At 49.3% G+C, this 19,768-nt stretch overlaps 1 protein-coding gene and 1 pseudogene across 5 annotated transcripts in view; one reads left to right on the forward strand and one right to left on the reverse strand.

Moving 5' to 3' along the window:
* The first annotated feature begins 6,709 nt into the window (after nt 1-6,709).
* On the forward strand, nt 6,710-8,116 carry LOC113899658 (annotated as a pseudogene).
* A 5,221-nt stretch (nt 8,117-13,337) lies between these two features.
* ACTN1 (actinin alpha 1) overlaps nt 13,338-19,768 on the reverse strand; it is a 98,050-nt gene continuing 91,619 nt past the window's right edge. The window contains exons 17-22 of one of the 5 annotated variants that reach the window (XM_027552255.1): nt 19,358-19,537; nt 18,457-18,603; nt 17,429-17,509; nt 16,853-16,918; nt 15,551-15,709; nt 13,338-14,082 (exon numbers count right to left, since the gene is read on the reverse strand). In XM_027552255.1, coding sequence (XP_027408056.1) covers nt 13,924-14,082; nt 15,551-15,709; nt 16,853-16,918; nt 17,429-17,509; nt 18,457-18,603; nt 19,358-19,537 — 792 coding nt within the window. In that variant the 3' untranslated portion in view covers nt 13,338-13,923. Of the gene's footprint in view, nt 14,083-15,550; nt 17,510-18,456; nt 18,604-19,357; nt 19,538-19,768 lie in introns of all 5 variants that reach the window. The other 4 variants (XM_027552252.1, XM_027552254.1, XM_027552253.1 and 1 more) reach the window with 4 other exon arrangements.

Below are 19,768 nucleotides of genomic sequence, written 5' to 3' on the forward strand. Positions count from 1 at the left end.
ATCCCAGAGGGCTGCTCCAACTCCAGGGTTGAAGCCACCCTATGAAATCTAGGGCAGCTGCTCCACAGGCCCACCAGACCCTTATATAAGCATGCTCACAACAGGTGAGGCAAGTCGGCTTAACAACACTGAAACCCAGACCCTGTAAACCCAAGTTCCTCTGCTGAGTTTCTGATCAACCTCTCTATCCAAAACTTTATTCCCTTTCTTGTCCCGTCCCTATTCCCCTCAGGACTGAGGAGAATTAGAAAAGGGGGATCGAAACTGAGCAGAACCCTGAGGGGCCCTCCTAGGTCCAAAAGCCCCTGTTTCTCATTTGTAGAAAAAGGCTTTCATCTCCTAGACCTTCCCTGAGTTCCAAAGAGCAGCTTCAACTGTCACTAATTAGGGAAGTGAGAGAATGAGGAAGCCAAGGAAAAGCAGTCAAGAAACAATACTGCAGAAATAAAAGGGTCCTAGTTTCTCCTCAAGGGATGTACCTAATAATCTGATAAAGATTTCTGAGCACTACCGCAGAGGGCTGCTCCAACCTCAGGGCTGATGCCACCCTATGACATCTTAGCTAAGAAAGAAAGCTGAGCGCCAAAGAATTGATGCTTTCGAACTGTGGTGTTGGAAAAGACTCTTGAGAGTCCCTTGGACTGTAAGGAGATCCAACCAGTCCATCCTAAAGGAAATCAGTCCTGAATATTCATTGGAAGGACTGATGCTGAAACTGAAGCTCCAATACTTTGGCCACCTGATGCAAAGAGCTGACCCATTGGAAAAGACCCTGATGCAGGGAAAGACTGAAGGTGGGAGGAGAAGGGGATGACAGAGGATGAGATGGTTGGACGGCATCACTGACTCAGTGGACATGAGTTTGATCAAGCTCCGGGAATAGGTGATGGATAGGGAAGTCTGGCGTGCTGCAGTCCATGGGGTCACAAAGAGTCAGACATGACTGAGTGACTGAACTGAACTGAACAGATTTCTGAGTTGCTCTGCACGAACTAAGGCCCCACCAAGATGGGGGATGGAACTACATGCTGAGACCCTGGACTGGCTGGAAGCAGAAGGCTGATGACTGAGATTCCTGGAACACCGCCCTGTTACCTCACCACCACCCAATCAGAAGAGAGTCACACACTGCAGCCCTCACCCCAAATGTTGCCTTTAAAAACTTTACCCTGAAAATCCTCAGGGACTTCGGGTCTTTTGACCACTAGCTGCCCATTCTCCTTACTTAGCCCTTTAACTCAAATTTTCTCTGCTCTTAATTCTGACATTTCAGTTTGTTTGGCCTTGAGGCAGGAGATAGGTAGACTCCAGGCTGAAGAGTTTTCCCCCTGTGGACAGAAAGTCCATAAAAGCAGGATGGTGGAGGAGGCTGGCTTCTGCCTAGGTAGATATGAGATAAAGATATTCTTCATTCTCGAAGTCAAGGAGACCTCACCAACTACACACGTGCAGAAAGGCTCCTTGGAGGTCCAAAAGGGAGGGGGCGTCCCCTCACAGTAAGTGGTGTCAACTACGCATAAGCCTCTTCACTAGGCTAAGAGATGACTAAGAGATGAGCGTGCACACAGGAGTACCCTGAGCTATACCAAACACTGACTCAGAGGAGGCAAATCAGAATGACTTGTCAAAGGAAACCCCAAAGAAATGCCCCGTAAAAGTGATTCAAACCACTGCAAGGGTGCAACTCAGCTGCCTGTGTGTCTATCCACACAGCCTATACTCTTCTTCCTCCGAACAAACGTTTACTTGTTTCTCTACTTTCCATCTTTGTGGGAATTCTTTTTCACGCAAAGCCGAAGAGCCAGAGTCTTGTCACTGACCACTGGTCTAGTAGCTATAGAATTCGGTGTTCTCACGCCGCAGCCCAGCCTCAATCTCTGGCCGGGAACCAAAGCCGAGCTTCAAGCCCCTACAGGCTGAGATCAGCCTCACTGAGTGCTGGGCACACAAACTTGAGTTCGATAAGGATGTTGTGCATTTTAAGTCACTTTAGTCACGTCTGACAAAAAGAATCTGCCTACGAATGCAGGAGACACGGGTTCAGGGGATACCTTCTCCAGGAAAATCACATAACGCGGAGCAACTAAGCCCTTGTGTCATAACTGCTGGGCCCATGCTCTAGAGCCCTTGAGCTGCAGCTACGGAAGCCTGTGTGCCTAGAGTCCACGCAACAAGAGAAGCCTGTGCGCCTCAGTGGAGAGTCGCCCCCACTCACCACAATCAGAGAAAGCCTACACGCAACAGTGAAGACCCAGCAGAGCCAATAAAAGTAAATACACCTTTAAAAAAAAAAAACAAGAGGAAAACAAACAGAAGTCTATTAACATGTGTATCCTGCACATACATGGGAGCTCTCAGAGTTAAGTAACTCACAAGAGTGGTGAGAACTTGGGCTTGTATAGTATCTTAACAAAAGAACAATAAACTTTTAGAGAAATGATAAGACACAGGAAAAGGAACTTGGAGGGTATAGGGTGGAAAATTATGGGAAGGCAAATATATGGGGAAGCCAGTGGTAGCTAAGGGCTAGTTTTAGCAAGACTTGTGCTTAGATTCGGAGGTGATGGCACCCCACCCCAGTACTCTTGCCTGGAAAATCCCATGGATGGAGGACCCTGGTGGATTGCAGTCCATGGGGTCACTAAGAGTCGGACACGACTGAGCGACTTCACTTTCACTTTTCACTTTCATGCATTGGAGAAGGAAATGGCAGCCCACTCCAGTCTTCTTGCCTGGAGAATCCCAGGGACGGGGGAGCCTGGTGGGCTGCCGTCTATGGGGTCGCACAGAGTCGGACACGACTGAAGCGACTTAGCAGCAGCAGCACCAGTGTTTAGATTCCTCTGATGTTGTCTCTAGGCTGGAGAGGGTCTAGAGCTGTTGCCAGAGATTAATTTCTGGACTTCTTGGTAGAGAGCAGAATTTACAAATGATACATCAATTTATAAATTTATGATCTGCTTTTAGGCAAATAGGAGAAAGGAATAGAGCTTTTTTGTATCTGCTTCTCAAAAGCCTTCAGTTCAAAATAATCCTTGTGCTGAAGTAGCATATTTTGGAGTGTCATCAGGGGCTACCCACCGTGATGGGCTGCCAATGAAAGGAGCCTCAAGATAGAAGAAAGGAGAGGAGGAATTTCTTATCTCTTGGAGGTTCACACCCTGGCATCCTCATCTGTAAACCGGGGCCATCGACCTCCAAGGGTTACCAAGGAGGGGAAATGAGATTGTGTGCACCTACATCCTTGACGTGTAGACATTAGCCGAATCAGAATATAGGAATATTACAAAGTTCTTTCTTATATCATAACAAACTCTTCCTCCTATTAATGATGCGGTCTTAATCTAATGCTTTCCAAAGCGTGGCCCGTCACCCTGCTTGGACTACTTATTGGATTCTACCCATAATGTGCCATGGACAGATTCCCAATTGTCTTTGCTCCTCTTAGATCCACTCAATCACAATCTTGGGGGATAGAACCCTAGACTCTGCATCTTTGACAAACTCCCTAAACAATTCTTGGACATAGCAGTTTGCCTACCACTGGTAAAGTGAATGAACCACTGCTTCTGGTGATTAGAGAGACCTGGGTTCAAATCTCAGTTTGGCCATTAACTTAAGGTTTCTATGCCTTGGTTTCCTGGTTTTTAAAATGGGGATGAAAATACTATATGTGACATTTAAATGCAAGGAAATTGCTTAAGATGGGCCAGCACAAGGTAAGTGCCAAGAGGTGTTAGCCTTTGTTTTTCTCCCGTTAAATGTTGCTTCTGCTGCCCCTCTGTGGCACAGACCATGGCCCCAACCATCCTGCGAACAGCCCAGCTGGAACCTGTGGTGAGTGAGTGAAAGTTGCTTAGTCGTGTCCAACTCTTTGCAACCCTATGGACTATACAGTCCATGGCATTCTCTAGGCCAGAATACTGGAGTGGGTAGCCTTTCCCTTCTCCAGGGGATCTTCCCAATCCAGGGATCAAACCCAGGCCTCTGGCATTGCGGGTGGATTCTTTACCAGCTGAACCACAAGGGAAGCCCAGAATCTGTTGGGAGCAGTGCAAACCAGAGTGAGGAGGATGGGGGCTTGGGTTTTGCACCTTCTCCCTTCAAACTGGGAAACACTGCAAGGACACATCTGGCCACTGGAGGGCAGCATCCATCTAGCTAATTTAAACAACCGCTTTCTCAAAAAGCAGCTTTCTGTTGGTAATGAGGGGAAGATGGTGGACCCTGGGTGAGATGCCTCACCCGAAGCTTTCATTTAAATTTTCCTCCTTTAGTCAGCCCTTAGACGTGCCTTAAAATAACCTATGAAGAGAGGTTTTGCACAAAGAACTCTGCTTTCCCATTGCCTTGGATTTGCATGAGAATTTTTATCCTAAACCTGGGTTCTCTCACAGGTGCCCAGTGACAGTCTTCTGAGTCTCCATGTGCCTGACGGCCAGGACTCTGCACTCCACCCCCAGCACACAAATAGCTCCCGATTTTCCAAGCCTCAGCTGCTGCACATGAAGAGCACAGAGACTCTTGGTATTCCCTTCTCAAGGTGGCAGCGGGGTGCCTTCTGCAACCAGTGGGTCGGAGTGTTCCAGTGTGGAGCGAGGACCAGGCGTGGGGCCCCTGGTCACCCATCTCAAGGGTCTCAGAAGTCACTCCCCATAGCATGTCCTCGAGAATGGTCCGGGTCTCACTTTGGGTGAGCAAAGCTCTAGATGACGGTGTGCCAGTTAATCGCCCTCTGGCCGTACGAGCTTGAACTGGGTTTTGTGGTTCTTGCCCTAGAAGGCTCCCAACCACATATACAACCTACTGAGCAGGTGGTGCTAGTGGTCAAGAACCCACCTGCCAATCAATGCAGGAGATGTAAGGGATGCTGGTTTGACCCCTGGGTCAGGAAGATCCCCTGAAGGAGGGCATGGCAACCCACTCCAGTATTCTTGCCTAGAGAATCCCCATGGACAGAGGATCCTGGTGAGCTATAGTCCATGGGGTCTCCACGAGTCAGACATGACTGAAGCGACTTAGCACGCATGCATGAGCAACCCCCTCACATGACTCGGGGTTGAGTACAAGCATGAGATATCACATCTAATCTTCTCAAGCTGATTGTGTGAAACCAAAATATCCTTCCCTCTCTTCCTTTCCCACCCCCCACCTCCTCCCACCCACGTGGGCTCCAAGCTTGGCTGGATGGTAGACAGAGCCCTGGGCTGAGTCAAGAGACCTGAGTTCTTGTCACCCTGCGACCCTAGCAGTGCAACCAGTGCTCCCAGGCCTCGATTCTCTCCTCTGTCAAATGAAAGGTTTTCCAGCACTAACATTCTATGGATATTTTCCTCCATCCCATATTTAGCCAGTCACCGAGGCCCATTTAAGTTCCCTCAGACATCTCACCCACCCCTTCCGCATTCTATTACCTTTGTAAGGAGAATGAATACCTTCTCCCTTTCTTCCTTAAACCACTGCTTTCTCCATGGGGTCTAAATTTAGAACTATAAAGAAATTTTGCAGTGAGGAGAGCCTGAGAGATACCCCTCCCCCTGAAAGTTCTGGAGCGCCAAGGGGACATGTCCACTAATTCTGATCCTCAGAATAAGTCCCAAATGACCCTCTGCCTGGGGTTTCCTCAGACAACCTAGAGTCCTTGGTTGTGTCTTGCCCATCCCACTACCTCCGTATAAAGTGGACACCTTTTTGTATTGGTTAGGACTTTCGCTGCAAGTGTCCAAAGCCCATCTGAGCTAACTTGCATTAGAAAAGGAAAATGTGTCACTACAGACAAGGATCCAGTTCATTTCACTCCCAGGCTTGGGGTTGAGTCTCTCCTCTGTGGAGGCAAGGCTTTATTTTGTCTTGTCAAAGGCCAGCTTTTCATGCTTCTCCTACAATTGGCAGATGTGAGCACGAGCAACTTCTGAGTTTCCAAGTTTTCAGTCCAACCCAAGATCAGATTAGCCCTTTGAAGCTGCTTCACTACTCTGTTCACTCATACTAAGCTGAGGACCTTCTTGGTCTCTTTTTCAGGGTATCTCCCACATCTTGTGTTTTTTTAGATCCACCTTCAGGGTTTTACATGCATTCTCATAAAACATAATCTTAGAAGATTACTTTCATTGCCCGTTGAGATCTTTTGTGATCCTAATTCTCTTGTTTACCTTATAGGCTTCATAACACCTGCGGGTTTGAAGGTGAACACCTGAGTCCGAGTCAGTAGGACCTGAACAAGACAGGACCAAGAACCAGTGCTTACAGCCTACAGCAACCTCCCAGAAGTCGTCAGATTCATAAGCCAGCACACTCTGGACACACTTTTTATTTACACAGCCACTGAGCCCTGCAGTGGAACTCTCCCACCAAGAACAGAGGAGATGCTGCTTGTCTGAATTTCAGCAAGGACTGAGACATCTCTATATTGCTCTTTCCAGGGAGCCTGGTACCAACCCCAAAAGAAGATGTTAGTCAAGCAGCATCTGCTATTCATGGAACTGTGCTGTGCCCAGGGATGACTGTATCTTTTTACAAGTGTTCACAAGCCATCTTTCAAAGATCTTGCTTTCAGAAGCCAGCTTCCCAGGTATTAAGTGTTTGCAAAATCTCTCCTGCAGTTTCTGCTGGAAAAGTAGGACTCATGAAGATGGCTAAGAAAAATATAATTAGATGGAGAAGGAAATGGCAACCTACTCCAATATTCTTGCCTGGGAAATCCCATAGACAGAGGAGTCTAGCAGGCTATAGTCCTTGGGGTCGCAAACAGACACAACTTAGTGACTAAACAACAACAAAGATATCTATTTACACATTCATCCTTATATATAAATTTCTAAGGCCTATGTGTATATATATGTCCACAGTCCTTTTTTTTTTTTTTTAATTTTACAATTTAAAAAATCTGAGAGCAAACATGTTTTCTTATGATCCATTTGGTTACCAAACCTGAGATGACCTGAATTTATTTGCTGGTGAAATAAAGACTGTTTCTCCCCCTCCCCCGAAAAAAAAAAAATATATATATATAATTAGAAGTGGAAGATACTAGAGAGAGGTGATAAGAAAGCAAATGTCAGTGATAAGAATGGATGTTTTACATTGCCTGTGATCTCTTAGCTTGCCAAATTAGAGAATAGGTTTAGGATGAACCTTTGTGAGACATCTCTATATTGCTCTTTCTGGAGAGTAAGGTACCAACCCCAGTGAATCTTTGAACCCCTGGTACCAATCTCCAATGAATCTTTCTTTTGTTGTCTCATCAAAAATAGAATCCAGAAGGTTTGGGAGAGTTGACAGGTAATCTGTTTTGTGGGCCATATTTCATTGGATCTAAAATACAATCAGATTAATAAGATGCTCCAGTATTTTATAAACATCAAGAAAGAAAACATGTAGCCACTTAAACTGTAACACAATGCTTTATCATTCTTACTATTATAAACTTGTTTATGTTTAATATATGTAGTTACTGATGGCCTTCCCTGGTGGCTCAGTGGTACAGAATCTGCCTGCCAACTCAGTCAGATAGATATCTGAAAGTAACATTACAATGGCTGCCCAAAGAGAACCCCAAGTTCAGTTCAAACTTGTTTTGGTGGGTGATGGTGACATTGGCAAAACTACGTCTGTGAAACACCATCTGACTGGTGAATCTGAGAAGTGTGGAGCTACCCGGAGTGTTGAGTCCCATTCCCCGTGTTCCATACTAACAGAGGACCTACCTATTAAGTTCAATGTATGGGATGCAGCTGGTCAGGAGAAATTTGGTGGACGAAGAGATGGCTATAACCAAGATGAGTGTCTCATTAGAACGTTTGACATCAGGAGTTACAAGAACACGCCTAACAGGCACAGAGATCTGGTCCGAGTGTGTGAGAACAACCCCCATCATATTGTGTAGCAACAAAGTAGATATTAAGGACAGAAAGATTAAGGCAAAGTCAGTTGTCTTCCACCAAAAGGAGACTCTTCAGTACTATGTCATTTCTGCCAAAAGCAGGCAGAAAAGCTTTGAAAAGCCCTCGCTCTGGCTTGCTAGAAAGCCGAGTGGAGGCCCTAACTCGGAGTTTGTCATCATGCCCGCTCTCACCCGCCAGAGGTGGTCATGGACCCAGCCTGGCAGTGCATCTAGAGGTTGCTCAGACAGCTCCTTTCCCGGATGAAAATGATGACCTGTGAGAAGCTGAGCCCAGCGTCAGAAGTCTAGTTTTACAGGCGACTGTCCTGTCAGTGGTGCCTGTTCGCACTTTATTACACATCGAAGCAGAGCCTGTGCTTACTCTTTGGATGCTGAAGGAGATGGATGGGCTTCGGAGTGAAACTGGCAGTTTAAAGAAAACTTCATTTTTCCGACCTGTATATTTAGGTGTTTCTGGAATACAGATGCTTCCGCCTTGCGTTTCAAATATAAGACTGCTACAGTCACATGACAATACTGAGAGGTGGAATCTTGTTTGTTACTACCACTCGCGTTCCTGTTTGTTTAGAATCAGAAAAAAGTTGTATTTCAAATATCTATTTAAAAAAAAAGAATTTGGCTGCCAGTGCAGGAGACGTGGCTTCCATCTCTGAGTCAGGAAGATCCCCTGGAGAAGGAAATGACAACCCCCTCCAGCCTGGGAAACCCCATGGACGGAGGAGCCTGGCGGGCTACAGTCCATGGGGTTGCAGAGTCAGCCACGACGTAGTTATTGAAAAAGCTTTTAGTCTTTAAACATGTTTATCATCTGTCACTCTTGTGCAGAGGTGAGCAAAACAAATTTGCTAAAACGTCCTCAAATGCAGAGTCTAGCTCCTCTGAACTCCTTGCCAGAGTCTTCCAGTGCATTTTCCACACACCATTTTAATCCATAGCATTTAAGAGCACAGCTTTTGATGAGGGAGCTCCACTAGGACTTCCAGATTGTCTTTCTGTATACTCATTCTGCAGGCTTTGATCCTGGTGCTTGATCTTACTAGAAGGTGTCAACGGAAGTCTGAGACAAAACCAGGACTCATTTTCCTACTTCTAAAGAGCAAGCCATGACTGGAGGTCATGACTGCCACCTGGCCAACAGTAGCTAGGACACTAATAATTCCAAAGTGAGATCGGTTGTAAGCTGAATCCAAATCTCAGAGATAAAATTGATGATGAAATGAGGTAGCCTTCACTTTTTGAGTTATCTGCCCCACCCAGCCTGACCAATGCCGCAAGCCTCATCCATGGACTGATAGGCATCACCGCGTCAGACCAGGCCAGGCTGGGCCAAGCAGGTCCTGCAAACGAGGAACAGGGATTGGCCTCCTTTTAGAGGAAAACACAAGGGCATGTGAGGTTGGCCTTTCCCACCATGGGGGTCATGACCAGAGAAAGCTAGGCCCAAGAGAGGAGTGAGGCCCCCACATAGAGGGGCTGAGATAGAGCAGGCTCACTGCTTATCCAGGGCTTCCTAGGGCATGTGGCAGATCCCAACTTGAGGCTGGGCTGCCACCTAGGCCCTGGGTTCGAGAGACACCCTGAAGTCTCATCTCCCCTTCATCTCTAAGGTGGCAAGGTGTCCAATAACTAGTCAAAGGTCCCACAGCAGCACCTGAGCTGTGCTTGCTCAAATGGGAACTCCCCCACCTCTCTTGGAGCTTCAAAAGCCTTGATGGTCACAAAGTGGCCCCTAGAGCTTTCATTTAGCTGAAGGACTCCATCCCACCACGTCTGAGTGTCCCGAAAACCCCAGGCCCTCTCAGCTTCGATGTGGGCTCCCAGCTCCCATATCCAGGCTTCCCCAGAGTCGGGTGTGGAAAGGGGCCCTCTCCAGCACCACCCTGCAGGACAGCACATGTGGACGAGGCCTTTCAGTGGTTCTGGTGGCAGTGCCACTGCTTAGTTACCTCTTCTGTCCCCCTAAGTTTGGCCTGGACTGGGGGGGAGGGAACAGCCTGTTGGGGGACTCTCGTCCATGTGAGGTCACCTACCCCATTAGGAGATAAGCCCACAGCCTTCAGCCCCTCAGCCAGTGCCACTAACCAGCAACCACCCCCCAACCGCCCCCACTGGGCATAGTCATTCTGACCCTTTGGAGGTTTCATCTGAAACCTCCATCTCCCCTCCTCTGCAGACGAAATTTTAGGGTTAGGGGTTCTGGTCAGCACCTGTGGCAGCCTCCCCAGAGCTGACGTTTTACAAGTTTAGGCCTCTGAAGCTGGGGTGGTTGAGCCAAAGCCTCAAGCCTACAACACAAGTCACTGATATCAGGGTGGGGTTGGGGGGTGGGGGGCAGCCAGCCTGTCCAGAGGCCTGGATGATTAAGCAAGCGTTAGCTTCCTGTTGCCACAGTAACAAAGCACATGTAGTGCCTTAAAATACGTATTTATTATCTTCTCGGTTCAGAAACCTAAAATGGGTCAGCAGGGCGGCATTCCCACTGAGGCTCTAAGTGGGGCTTCCATCTCCTTGCCTGTTCCAGCTTCTAGAAGACAGTGCATTCCTTGGCTTGTGGCCTCATGTCATTCCAACCTCTACCTCCGTCGTCACATCTCTGATACTGCTGCCTCCCTCTTCATCAAAGCCCACCCAGACAATCCAGAATAATGTCTCCATTAAGGACTTTAACTCAGTTACACCTGCAAAGTCCCGTTTGCCATGTAAAGTAACAGAGTCACAGGATCCAAGGGATTAGGACACGGACATCTCGTGAGGACCATTATTCAGCCCATCACAGAGCTCAAACGCTCAAAGAGGACTCCTCAGTGGTATTTTCCTAAATATATATATATGTATCTCTTGAACCTCTGACCCCAAAAGCCAGCAATGAGTAGCTAAAGGACTTGAAATCACCTCTTTAGAAATAACTAAACAGATGAAGTATTCATAAATCAAACTCTTGGTACTAATACGTTGGTGGTGTTCAGCAGTTTTGTATGCATCATGACAACGAGTGGGTTAAGGTGACTGAACACATAAAAGAACCCAGCATATAATAGCTTTGTGATTTTTCATCTGCAATGTGCAACTGAAATGAGACGTGTAATTTCAATTTTGGAGGTCTAAGAGAACTGTTAGTAAACAGCTTTGAACTGCTCCAGGGAACCTGATTTGCTGCATTTATAATATTTCAATTGCTTTGTGCTGAGTAAAACTCTGCAGCTTGGATTTGAATCTGCCTGGGTTGGGAGTCTGATGTCTTAAAGAGTGATTAAAACTTGCTAATATGTTTAAAATATCTAAAGGGATTTAACAAAGTTTGCAAACGGGGTTGTTCTGGAGGATTAAATCTGTTTAAATGTATGAATGATTAAGACACAGAAGAATGTTATTTTTACAGGAAAATTACATTATCAATAAAATAAAATGTCCATGATGCGCTTAAAAGCTTAAGAAATGAAATTTTAAGATTTTACCTCTAATGGATTGAAAATTATAGTCGTTTGCACACATATAGTCATTTATAAGCACCCTTGAATGTTGAGAAACTCAAACCCTTGAAGACTGTGGAATAACTCTATAAACACACCTTGTTCAAATGACTCTTACGCATTCTTTTAAAGATTGATCATACCTCTGGAAATTGAGGGGGATTTTGTGGCATTTTGTTTAATACTGTGGCCATGATGCACAGCATGTGGGATCTTAGTTCCCTGACCAAGGGTCGAACCCACGTCCCCTGCAGTGGAAGCTTGGAGTCTTAACTACTAGACCACCAGGGAAGTCCCTGAAAATTGAGGCTTATTAATGCACACACCCTCAGTTTAGGAAACTTTCTGGTTGGAACAATTTCCTTCTCCTCAACTCTTAAACCACAGTCTTCCCCACCAAGCTGCCGTCACAGCAGACCTACCTTGAGCAGGTACGGCTTTCTGCCAGCCAGTGGGAAAACCTGCAATCATGGTTCCCAAAGCAAAAGCCAACCTCTCCCCACGTCCATTCTCCACAAACGCCTTGCCTCTTTCCCAGGGCAGTGGGTGTTCCAGAAACTCATGGAACTAATTCCTAAACAAACGGGGCTTACACTGGAAAACTGTCATCTCTGGCCCCAGTTCAATAAATTCCAATTTGGTCTTAGTCTTCTTATATGAGGGGACTTCTATCATGTTAAGGGTTCTCTTTTAAAGAGATCCTTCAAGCGAATCCCTTAAAACTTAAAGTAGGATTGACCTCAACATTTATATGCACGAATACTTTGGGAGTTCTATATATTAGAGCATCAACCTTCCAGCAGCACTATTATTCCCTGTTAGTGGATGAGAGAACTGTAGTGCCCAGTTTATCCGTTTTGGAAATGGCCGTGGTAGGTTTGAACTCTGGCCATCAGACTCCACAGACTCAACTCCCTGTTACTGCTGCATGAAATTGCTTTACCCCTCGACACAGAACTGGAACACAGACCTGCAGCTTCCATTGCTAAATTATGTCGATAAATCACTGCACTGTTACTGATACCGTTACTGGCAGTCCTCGCTGCCTGTCCTGTGAGTAGAAGCCTCGAGGAGGAAAGAGGCAAGGAGGAAAAATCAAAAGAAACAGAGATCCCCCAGGGACCTTGTTTAAAGGCAGATTCTAATGAGAGGGTCTGAGGTAGACCCGAGAGCCTGCATTTCCAACAGCCTACCAGGTGAGGCTGGACAGCTGCTGTCTACGGGACAGTCTGACTTCCTGAGTGTCTCCTGCAGCAAAAATACAAGGAACCGGGGCATGTAGATGTCACAGAGCTGTTTGATGATGTGAGAAACAAAGGCGGGGTTTATTTTCAACGCATAGGAGCCTTGTGAGGAAACCACGTTCTCCTCTGGAAAACGAAACAAGTATAAGGTTGAACGTGCCAAGGTCAAAAGCATATTAGGGGTGGTACAGGTGCCCCACACCATCCTTGATCCCATGCACTCTTTTGGAAAACAGTAAGCAAGGAGCAAGGAACTGACATGGGAGTGTTGCTGCTTTAACACTGCTGCTGCTGCTGCTGCTACTGCTAAATCGCTTCAGTCCTGTCCGACTCTGTGTGACCCCATAGATGGCAGCCCACCAGGCTCCCCCGTCCCTGGGATTCTCCAGGCAAGAACACTGGAGTGGGTTGCCATTTCCTTCTCCAATGCATGAAAGTGAAAAGTGAAAGGGAAGTTGCTCAGTCGTGTCCGACTCTTAGCGACCCCATGGACAGGCTCCTCTGTCCATGGGACCTTCCAGGCAAGAGTACTGGAGTGGGGTGCCATTGTGTGCCCAATAGGACCAAAGCTGTCCACACTTGTCCGTTTTGTCCTGACCATTTTTAATAGGCAGTATTTGGGGGCAAAAAGTGTGTGCTGATGAAGAGGGTAATTACACACACCTCTGGACTTCAAAAATGAGAAAACAAGCCACATAAATTCTCTTCCTTAAGAAAACAGCCATTTCAAAAGATTTTCTTTAATATCATAAAATATTTTCATGGACAAGTGAGCTAGCAAACACACATGCACCAATGTGCCTTTTGACAAGATTTTCCCCTGCCCTCACCTCCCACTCCCACATCAAGGTGGACAAGAGATTGGAGAAATGAATACAGCAGATGGTACAGATAGAAAGGAAAAAAAAAATCGATAAAAAGGATGGATATAACATTGTGCTTGGTTATTTTCCTATGTCACAACAAAACAAAACATTTCGGTGCAAATAGTTAATTCTTCCTCTTTTCCATTTAAGTCTGGTGGAGAAAAAAATACTTTTTGTATAATAAAATATGTGGTTTTTTTGGTATTTTTTACTTTTTTTTTTAACGTAACTTTTTTTCTTTTTTGCAGAAAATAATTTTGTAAACTGTCACTTCACGGGCAGGGAGGCTGGATGCCACACGGGTCCCAGCTCGCCCACTGGAGGCAGAGCGTGAAACCAAACCCGGGCGGGAGAGGCGGTATAGCGGAGGCGCAGGGTGGGGCTCGCACAGCGGATGGGGCGGGGGGCGAGGGGCGAGGGTGTGGACCAGGCGGGGCGGGTTAGAGGTCACTCTCGCCGTACAGCGCCGTGGAGAAGGACATGTAGTCCAGAGCACCGGGCACGGCGTCGGGGCCGGTGTAGGGGGCCATTCGCGCGATGCAGTACTCAGCCTGGTCAGGCGGCAGCTCTCTGCGCAGCTCGTCCACCGTGATGTAGTTCTGCGGAAACAATGCGCTCAGGGCGGCCGCAAAGCCCGGAGGTCGGGAACCTCACTCAGGAGGTAAGGTACCCTGTCCTGCCCCCATTCCAACAGGTACATTATATATACCTGTATCAGGCATATATGTAAATAAATGAATTATACGATAAGTTATATGATATAGACACATATGTATAAATGTTATCTATATATGTACATATCTATATATGTGTATATATATTTAAATAACATATATTTCAATCCCCTTGTTTTTCACTTCAGTAACTACTTTAGCCTGTTTCCAAGTAATTCCAAGAGCTAATTGCACCTGTAATCTTTTCGTGTATCTCTCTAGTGTGCACCAACCACAGGCGGGTATTAGCAATACCATATTTGGTGAAACAGAGTAGGACTCCCACGCCCAGCTCAGCTGGGCTCTGAGGAGGTCACACAATTCTCATAAATCACAGGAGCCTCCAGTCTGGGGCATCACTGCCACTGATAGACTCTTAACCTTCCCCCAGCCCATCTGGTTCCCAGTCTGGGATGTCTGCTTCCTCCCTGTCTTGGGCTTGCCCATCAAAGTCTACTTGGAACCTGCATCTTTGGGGAGCTAGCGGCTTCACACGTGTTCAGGGACTTGCCCTACTTCTGCCAGAGTCCCCTAAGGAGCCAGTCTGAAGGAGACAGGGGTTGGCCCTCAAGTCACTTCAAGAGTCAAGAGATCAGGTCCCTTTCTGGGCCCCGGAGACTTCCTCGACCAAATGAGTCACTTGAAGGAGGTGGTTTCTGAGGGTCCTTCCAGCTCCAAAGTGCTATGACTCTAACAAGGTGTCTTTGAATGTAAATAAGAGCTTTAGGAACCTCTTTGTTGGTTCAGTCTTTACTTCAATGTAGACTGAGACATTTCAGAAACTATTCTCCCTACTGGCTAAGGAAGGACAGCCTAAGGATTATCCTATGAATTTTACAGGAAGGGAATCTGACCTCTAGATCTCTCTGCCTCCAAATCCCCCGGGATGCGCCTACTTTCCCACTGTCAGGCTTGGCAGTGCAGGGAACCTGGGAGATTTGGAGAACTGAAGCTGACTGCTGCTTAGGGTAGACAAATGAGAAACATGCTTCTTTCCTGCTTCCCATCCACATGCCATGGCTCATGCCCAGAATGATGCAGGGCTGAAGTCTTAAGTTCCCAGACTGACCTTTCATCACCCACTCACATACTCCATCTGACTGGACTGCCCTCCACTGCCAGTCATTTCATCACCAGTATCTCATCATAAGTATGACATGCAATGTCCGTGGCAAGGGACTCCCTGAAGCTAATACAGTGTCCTAACCTCTTAGCTGATGCCCAAATGCTACAGAAACGGGTAGAGGTGGACAGCAGTGAGGCTTGGGGTGGGAGAAGGAACAGCGGAGCTGCTCATGACCGCTCCTCCAATTCAGCCCACCTCCGCACGGCACCCACGCCACAGCACACCCACCTTATCCCCGGCCAGGATCTTGAAGGAAGCCATGACTTGGTCTGCTGTATCTGTATCAGCTGTCTCACGAGACATAAAGTCGATGAAGGCCTGGAACGTCACCACCCCCAGGCGGTTGGGGTCCACGATGCTCATGATGCGGGCAAACTCTGCCTCTCCCTGGAGGGAAAAGCCAATCCCAGGCCTGTCAGCCACAGTCCCCTCTCTCTATGGACCTGAAGCCTCTGGGGGCTCAGAGTGCTTGAGGCTGTCAGAGAGGGCCCCTGACCTAACCTGAGATGTCTCAGTTTCCCACCCTCTACGGATGCATGTGGTCCTCTTGGAACAAAAATGATAATGCTGATGATAACTAATGCCAGCACTGGCTAACAGACAGCATACACTATACACCAGGCCCTATTTGAAGTGCTGTGTAAAATTCATTTAACCCTCCTCACAACCATGAAGTAGCTATTTATTTTATTACTTTCATCAGGTCTCCAGAGGAGAAACCTAAGGCCCAGACAGGCTTAGTGACTTGCCAAAGGCCACACAGCCAGGGGGTAGTAGAGCTGAGACATGAACTTGGGCCTCCACCACACTGCACGTTCTGAGTGTCAGACACGGCACAGCACTCACGTTGAGTTGCTTCATTTAACCGTTACAATGGCCCGGCAGCGCTCCCCTCACCTTATCTGGGCCTCCAAGCAGGGGATGACAGAACCGAGATTTATCCCCAGGTTCCTTGCTTCTAAAGCCCACGCCCGTGTTCCTGCGCTGGGCGGCCCAAGGGCTCTGGGCTTTGCAAGGTAGGCCAGGAGTTGCCTGGCCTGCTCAGAAGGCCTGCATGAGGGCAAGGCAGCTGAGAAGGTTGGGAAGGGGCTTGGGGCAACTAGCAAAGGGGCGGCATGCCTGGCTGAAGCCATCACCAGGACAGAGGTGGAACTCTCCAGGCCTCACGTGAGATAGAACTGAACCAACCTCCACCCAGAGTGCCTACCACAGTCCTGCCTGGCAGCCTCGGGGTCAGCCCCACCATCCACGATGGGAGCCAAAACACAAAAAGCCCACTTCAATTGTAAATATCAAAAGAGAAACCGGCAGAGAAAGGCGAGAAGGCCAGGTCTCCCGGACACACACAGGCCCCACAGCTGGGGCCCAGCCTTTCAGTACACTATCTTCCCCATGGACCAGAATCTTGAGGCCCCTCCAGGGAGGGGGGCCCCTGAGCCTGAGGGCCTCCAGCCCACCACGGCCAGGACTCGGCCTCTCCAGTCAGCTGGCTGGCTGCCGCACCAGGGCAGAGGGTGGGGTTTACATTACCATGTTGTAACCCATGGAGATAAGGCAGGCGCGGAAATCATCCGTGTCCATCATGCCTGTCTTCTTCTGTGGGGCAAGGGGCACCAAGACACAAGGAGGAGAAAGGGCCAGCCCGGGGCCAGGAAGACAGGGCATAGATGGCCAGAGGGGAGGTCGAGGTGTACGGTTTTAGGGGGCGGGGGGCGGGGAGGGGGGGCGGCGGTCAGGAAGGGGAAAGGAACATAGGAGGAAGAGATGCAAATACACATCCGGGGAAGATATCCACAGGAGGAGGAAGACAGAGCAGGGAGATGCAAAAATCCGTCCATGGGATGGAGAGCGATGAGGAGAGAAGAAGGTGGGCACCGCGCAGGTTCCCACGAAAGATAACCGAGGGCAGAGGTCAGAGGTCGGAGTAGCGGGAGGAGGAGCCCGCCGGGGGCCAGGCAGGGACAGCAGAAGACGAGCCCCACGGCCCACAGGAAAGGGGAGGCAAGGAGATCCAGAAAGAGAGAGAGAGAAAAGAAAAAAGGAGAAACGCGTTATTTCTCGCCCCGGACGCCACCCCTGAGCGTGCTCCATGCAGGAGGCGAGTACCTGGGGGTCGTTGCCAATATCATAACCCAAGCTGATGAGGCAGGCTTTGAACTCCTCGGGACCCAGCGTGCCGGAGTGATCCTGGGGCCGCCGTGCGCCAGCCAGCGAGCCATGCGGTGCCAGGGAGGTGGAGGCCGTGAGGGGGAAGGGGTGGGCCATGCCCCAGTGGAGGGTAGCGTGTGTGGGGAGAGACAGGGACGAAGGCATGCGGATGGGGAAGGTGGAGGGCGGAGGGGCGGGGGGAGGAGGGAAATAAAAGTGCACAAGGTTAGACACATGGCCGTGGCCCAGAGGGGGCCCTCTCCCCGGTACACGCAGCTGTCCTGCCCCGGGGAGCAGGCTGGAGGGAAGCATGGTGAGCCATGGGGAAAGAAGCTCCCCCAGAAGAGTGCCCAGCCCACCTCTGGCCCCGATGCCCTGAGCAGGGTTTTCCAGGAGGACGCCACCCACCCAGGTGCCTGGAGGGCAGTGAAGCAGGCAGGGGTGGTGGGCAGCACCCAAGCCCATGCTCCCACCCCCTGTGGCCACCACAAAGCCCCAAGGCGCTGGGAGGGGCAGCCCACACAAAACTGGATGAGAATCCAGGAGGACTGATAGCTCTGGCACCTCTACCAGGGGTCCGAAAGGCCCCCCGGGGCTCGGGGAGGAGGGAGGCTCTGCTCTGTCCCCAGGCACAGGCAGGGGATGGTCGCCATAGCCAGGGACAGCAGACCCTCCCTTGAGGCTATGGCAGCCTTGCCCCCAAGGCGTGACTCCTCATGGTAGGAGAGCAAGAGTCAGGGGTCTGAGGGTTTCTCTTCACCCACAACACGAGCACTCTCTCCAGGAAAGCAGCGATGCTCGTGGGACACCTGGACAGCTTCTAAGGCCAGCCTGGGGCGGTGGAGAGTCAGAGCAGGCTGACTGCAGCTCCTCCCTCCCCACCCTCTCCTCCTCACTCGCCCAGGAAGTGGGCCCATGCCCTGGGCAGTGCCCTCCAGGGCCCTGGGGCTGGGGCTGCCGTCAGCGAGTGCAGGGGTGGAGCTCACCCGGTCAAAGTGGTTGAAGGAGGCCCGGAACTCATTCATCTGCTCCTGGCTGATGCCCTTGGCATCCCTGGTCAGGATCTGGTTCTCCACCTCATTGATGGTCCTGGCGATGGTGGTTAGGAGCTGCTCCCAGCCCACACGGATGTGCTGCAGGCAGGCAAGGCCCGTCAGCAAAGGGGTCCCAGGCCTGGGCCCAGGTCACCCCTCCCTACTCCCTCCCCTGATCATCAAAATGGCCAATGCAATCAAACCAGGCCTTCTGCCCGGATTAACAGAGTCAACAGGCGCTGGGCAACCAGGACAAGGACAGCAAACCAGGACAGAGGACCCAGATGATGAAGGGGGAAGCACAGAAGGGTGATGGTTTCTGCCCGGAACAGCAGAAACCAGGATGACCAGTGCGGTCAGGTCAGGAAAAAGGGCAAAGTTGACAGTGGGGAAGATCAAAGGACAAAAAAGTAGGTAATTCCCTGAACATCCAACTCTATAACCTCACACCCATGCCTTCATAGTCAAAACAAGTAGGTCATTTAAAAAGCAGAGGCCAAACCAGTGTCTGGTGACCACCAGTCTCAGAATCACTGGGTACTTGTTAAAAATTTAGATACCCAAGTCCCATCCCAGACCTAGTGAATCAAATTCTGGGACGGTGCCTGGAAATCTGCATTCTCAGCAAGCTCCTGGGGAAATTCAAAAGTCACTGAGGACCGAAGACTCAGAGCTCCAGGAGGGAGGAGAAGTTGAGTATTCTCTCACTTAAAAGCTAGGGTTTATCCTACTATGCAACCAGTCTGCTTGGAATGATGGGTGACCCCCCCCCCACCACCACTTCCCCAGCCGAGGGAAGCAGAAGGGGGATCCGGGGCTCCCTCTCCAGGGGAGCAAGGCTGGTGGTGCCCACCTCCATGGTGTAGTTGGTGTGCTTGTTGTCGAAGATGAGCGCCTCCTGGATGAGCTGGTGGTCGCCCTCCAGCTGGTCGATCTTGGGCTTGTAGTTGACGATGCTCTTCTCATATTGCCGCAGGTGGTTGAGCTGGTCCTCCAGGGTCCCGTGCATCTCAATGGAGATCCTTCCAATCTCCTGCTCATCCAGAAAGGAGGCTCTTGTGAGACCTATGCATTCTGGGCCCCCAGGGTGGAGACTGGGGCCAACCCCTCTGATGATTCTTGGCATGGAAATAGCATCATAAAGGAATCTGACCGGCACTGACTGTTATCACCAGATGAATACCTCCCATCTCCCGGCTACCCCTCAGCCTCAGGAAGGGGATGCAAGGTCAGTTGCTAACTTAAAGATTCACTCCTCTACCTG

The sequence above is a fragment of the Bos indicus x Bos taurus genome, chromosome 10, assembly GCF_003369695.1.
Source record: "Bos indicus x Bos taurus breed Angus x Brahman F1 hybrid chromosome 10, Bos_hybrid_MaternalHap_v2.0, whole genome shotgun sequence".
NCBI lineage: Eukaryota > Metazoa > Chordata > Mammalia > Artiodactyla > Bovidae > Bos > Bos indicus x Bos taurus.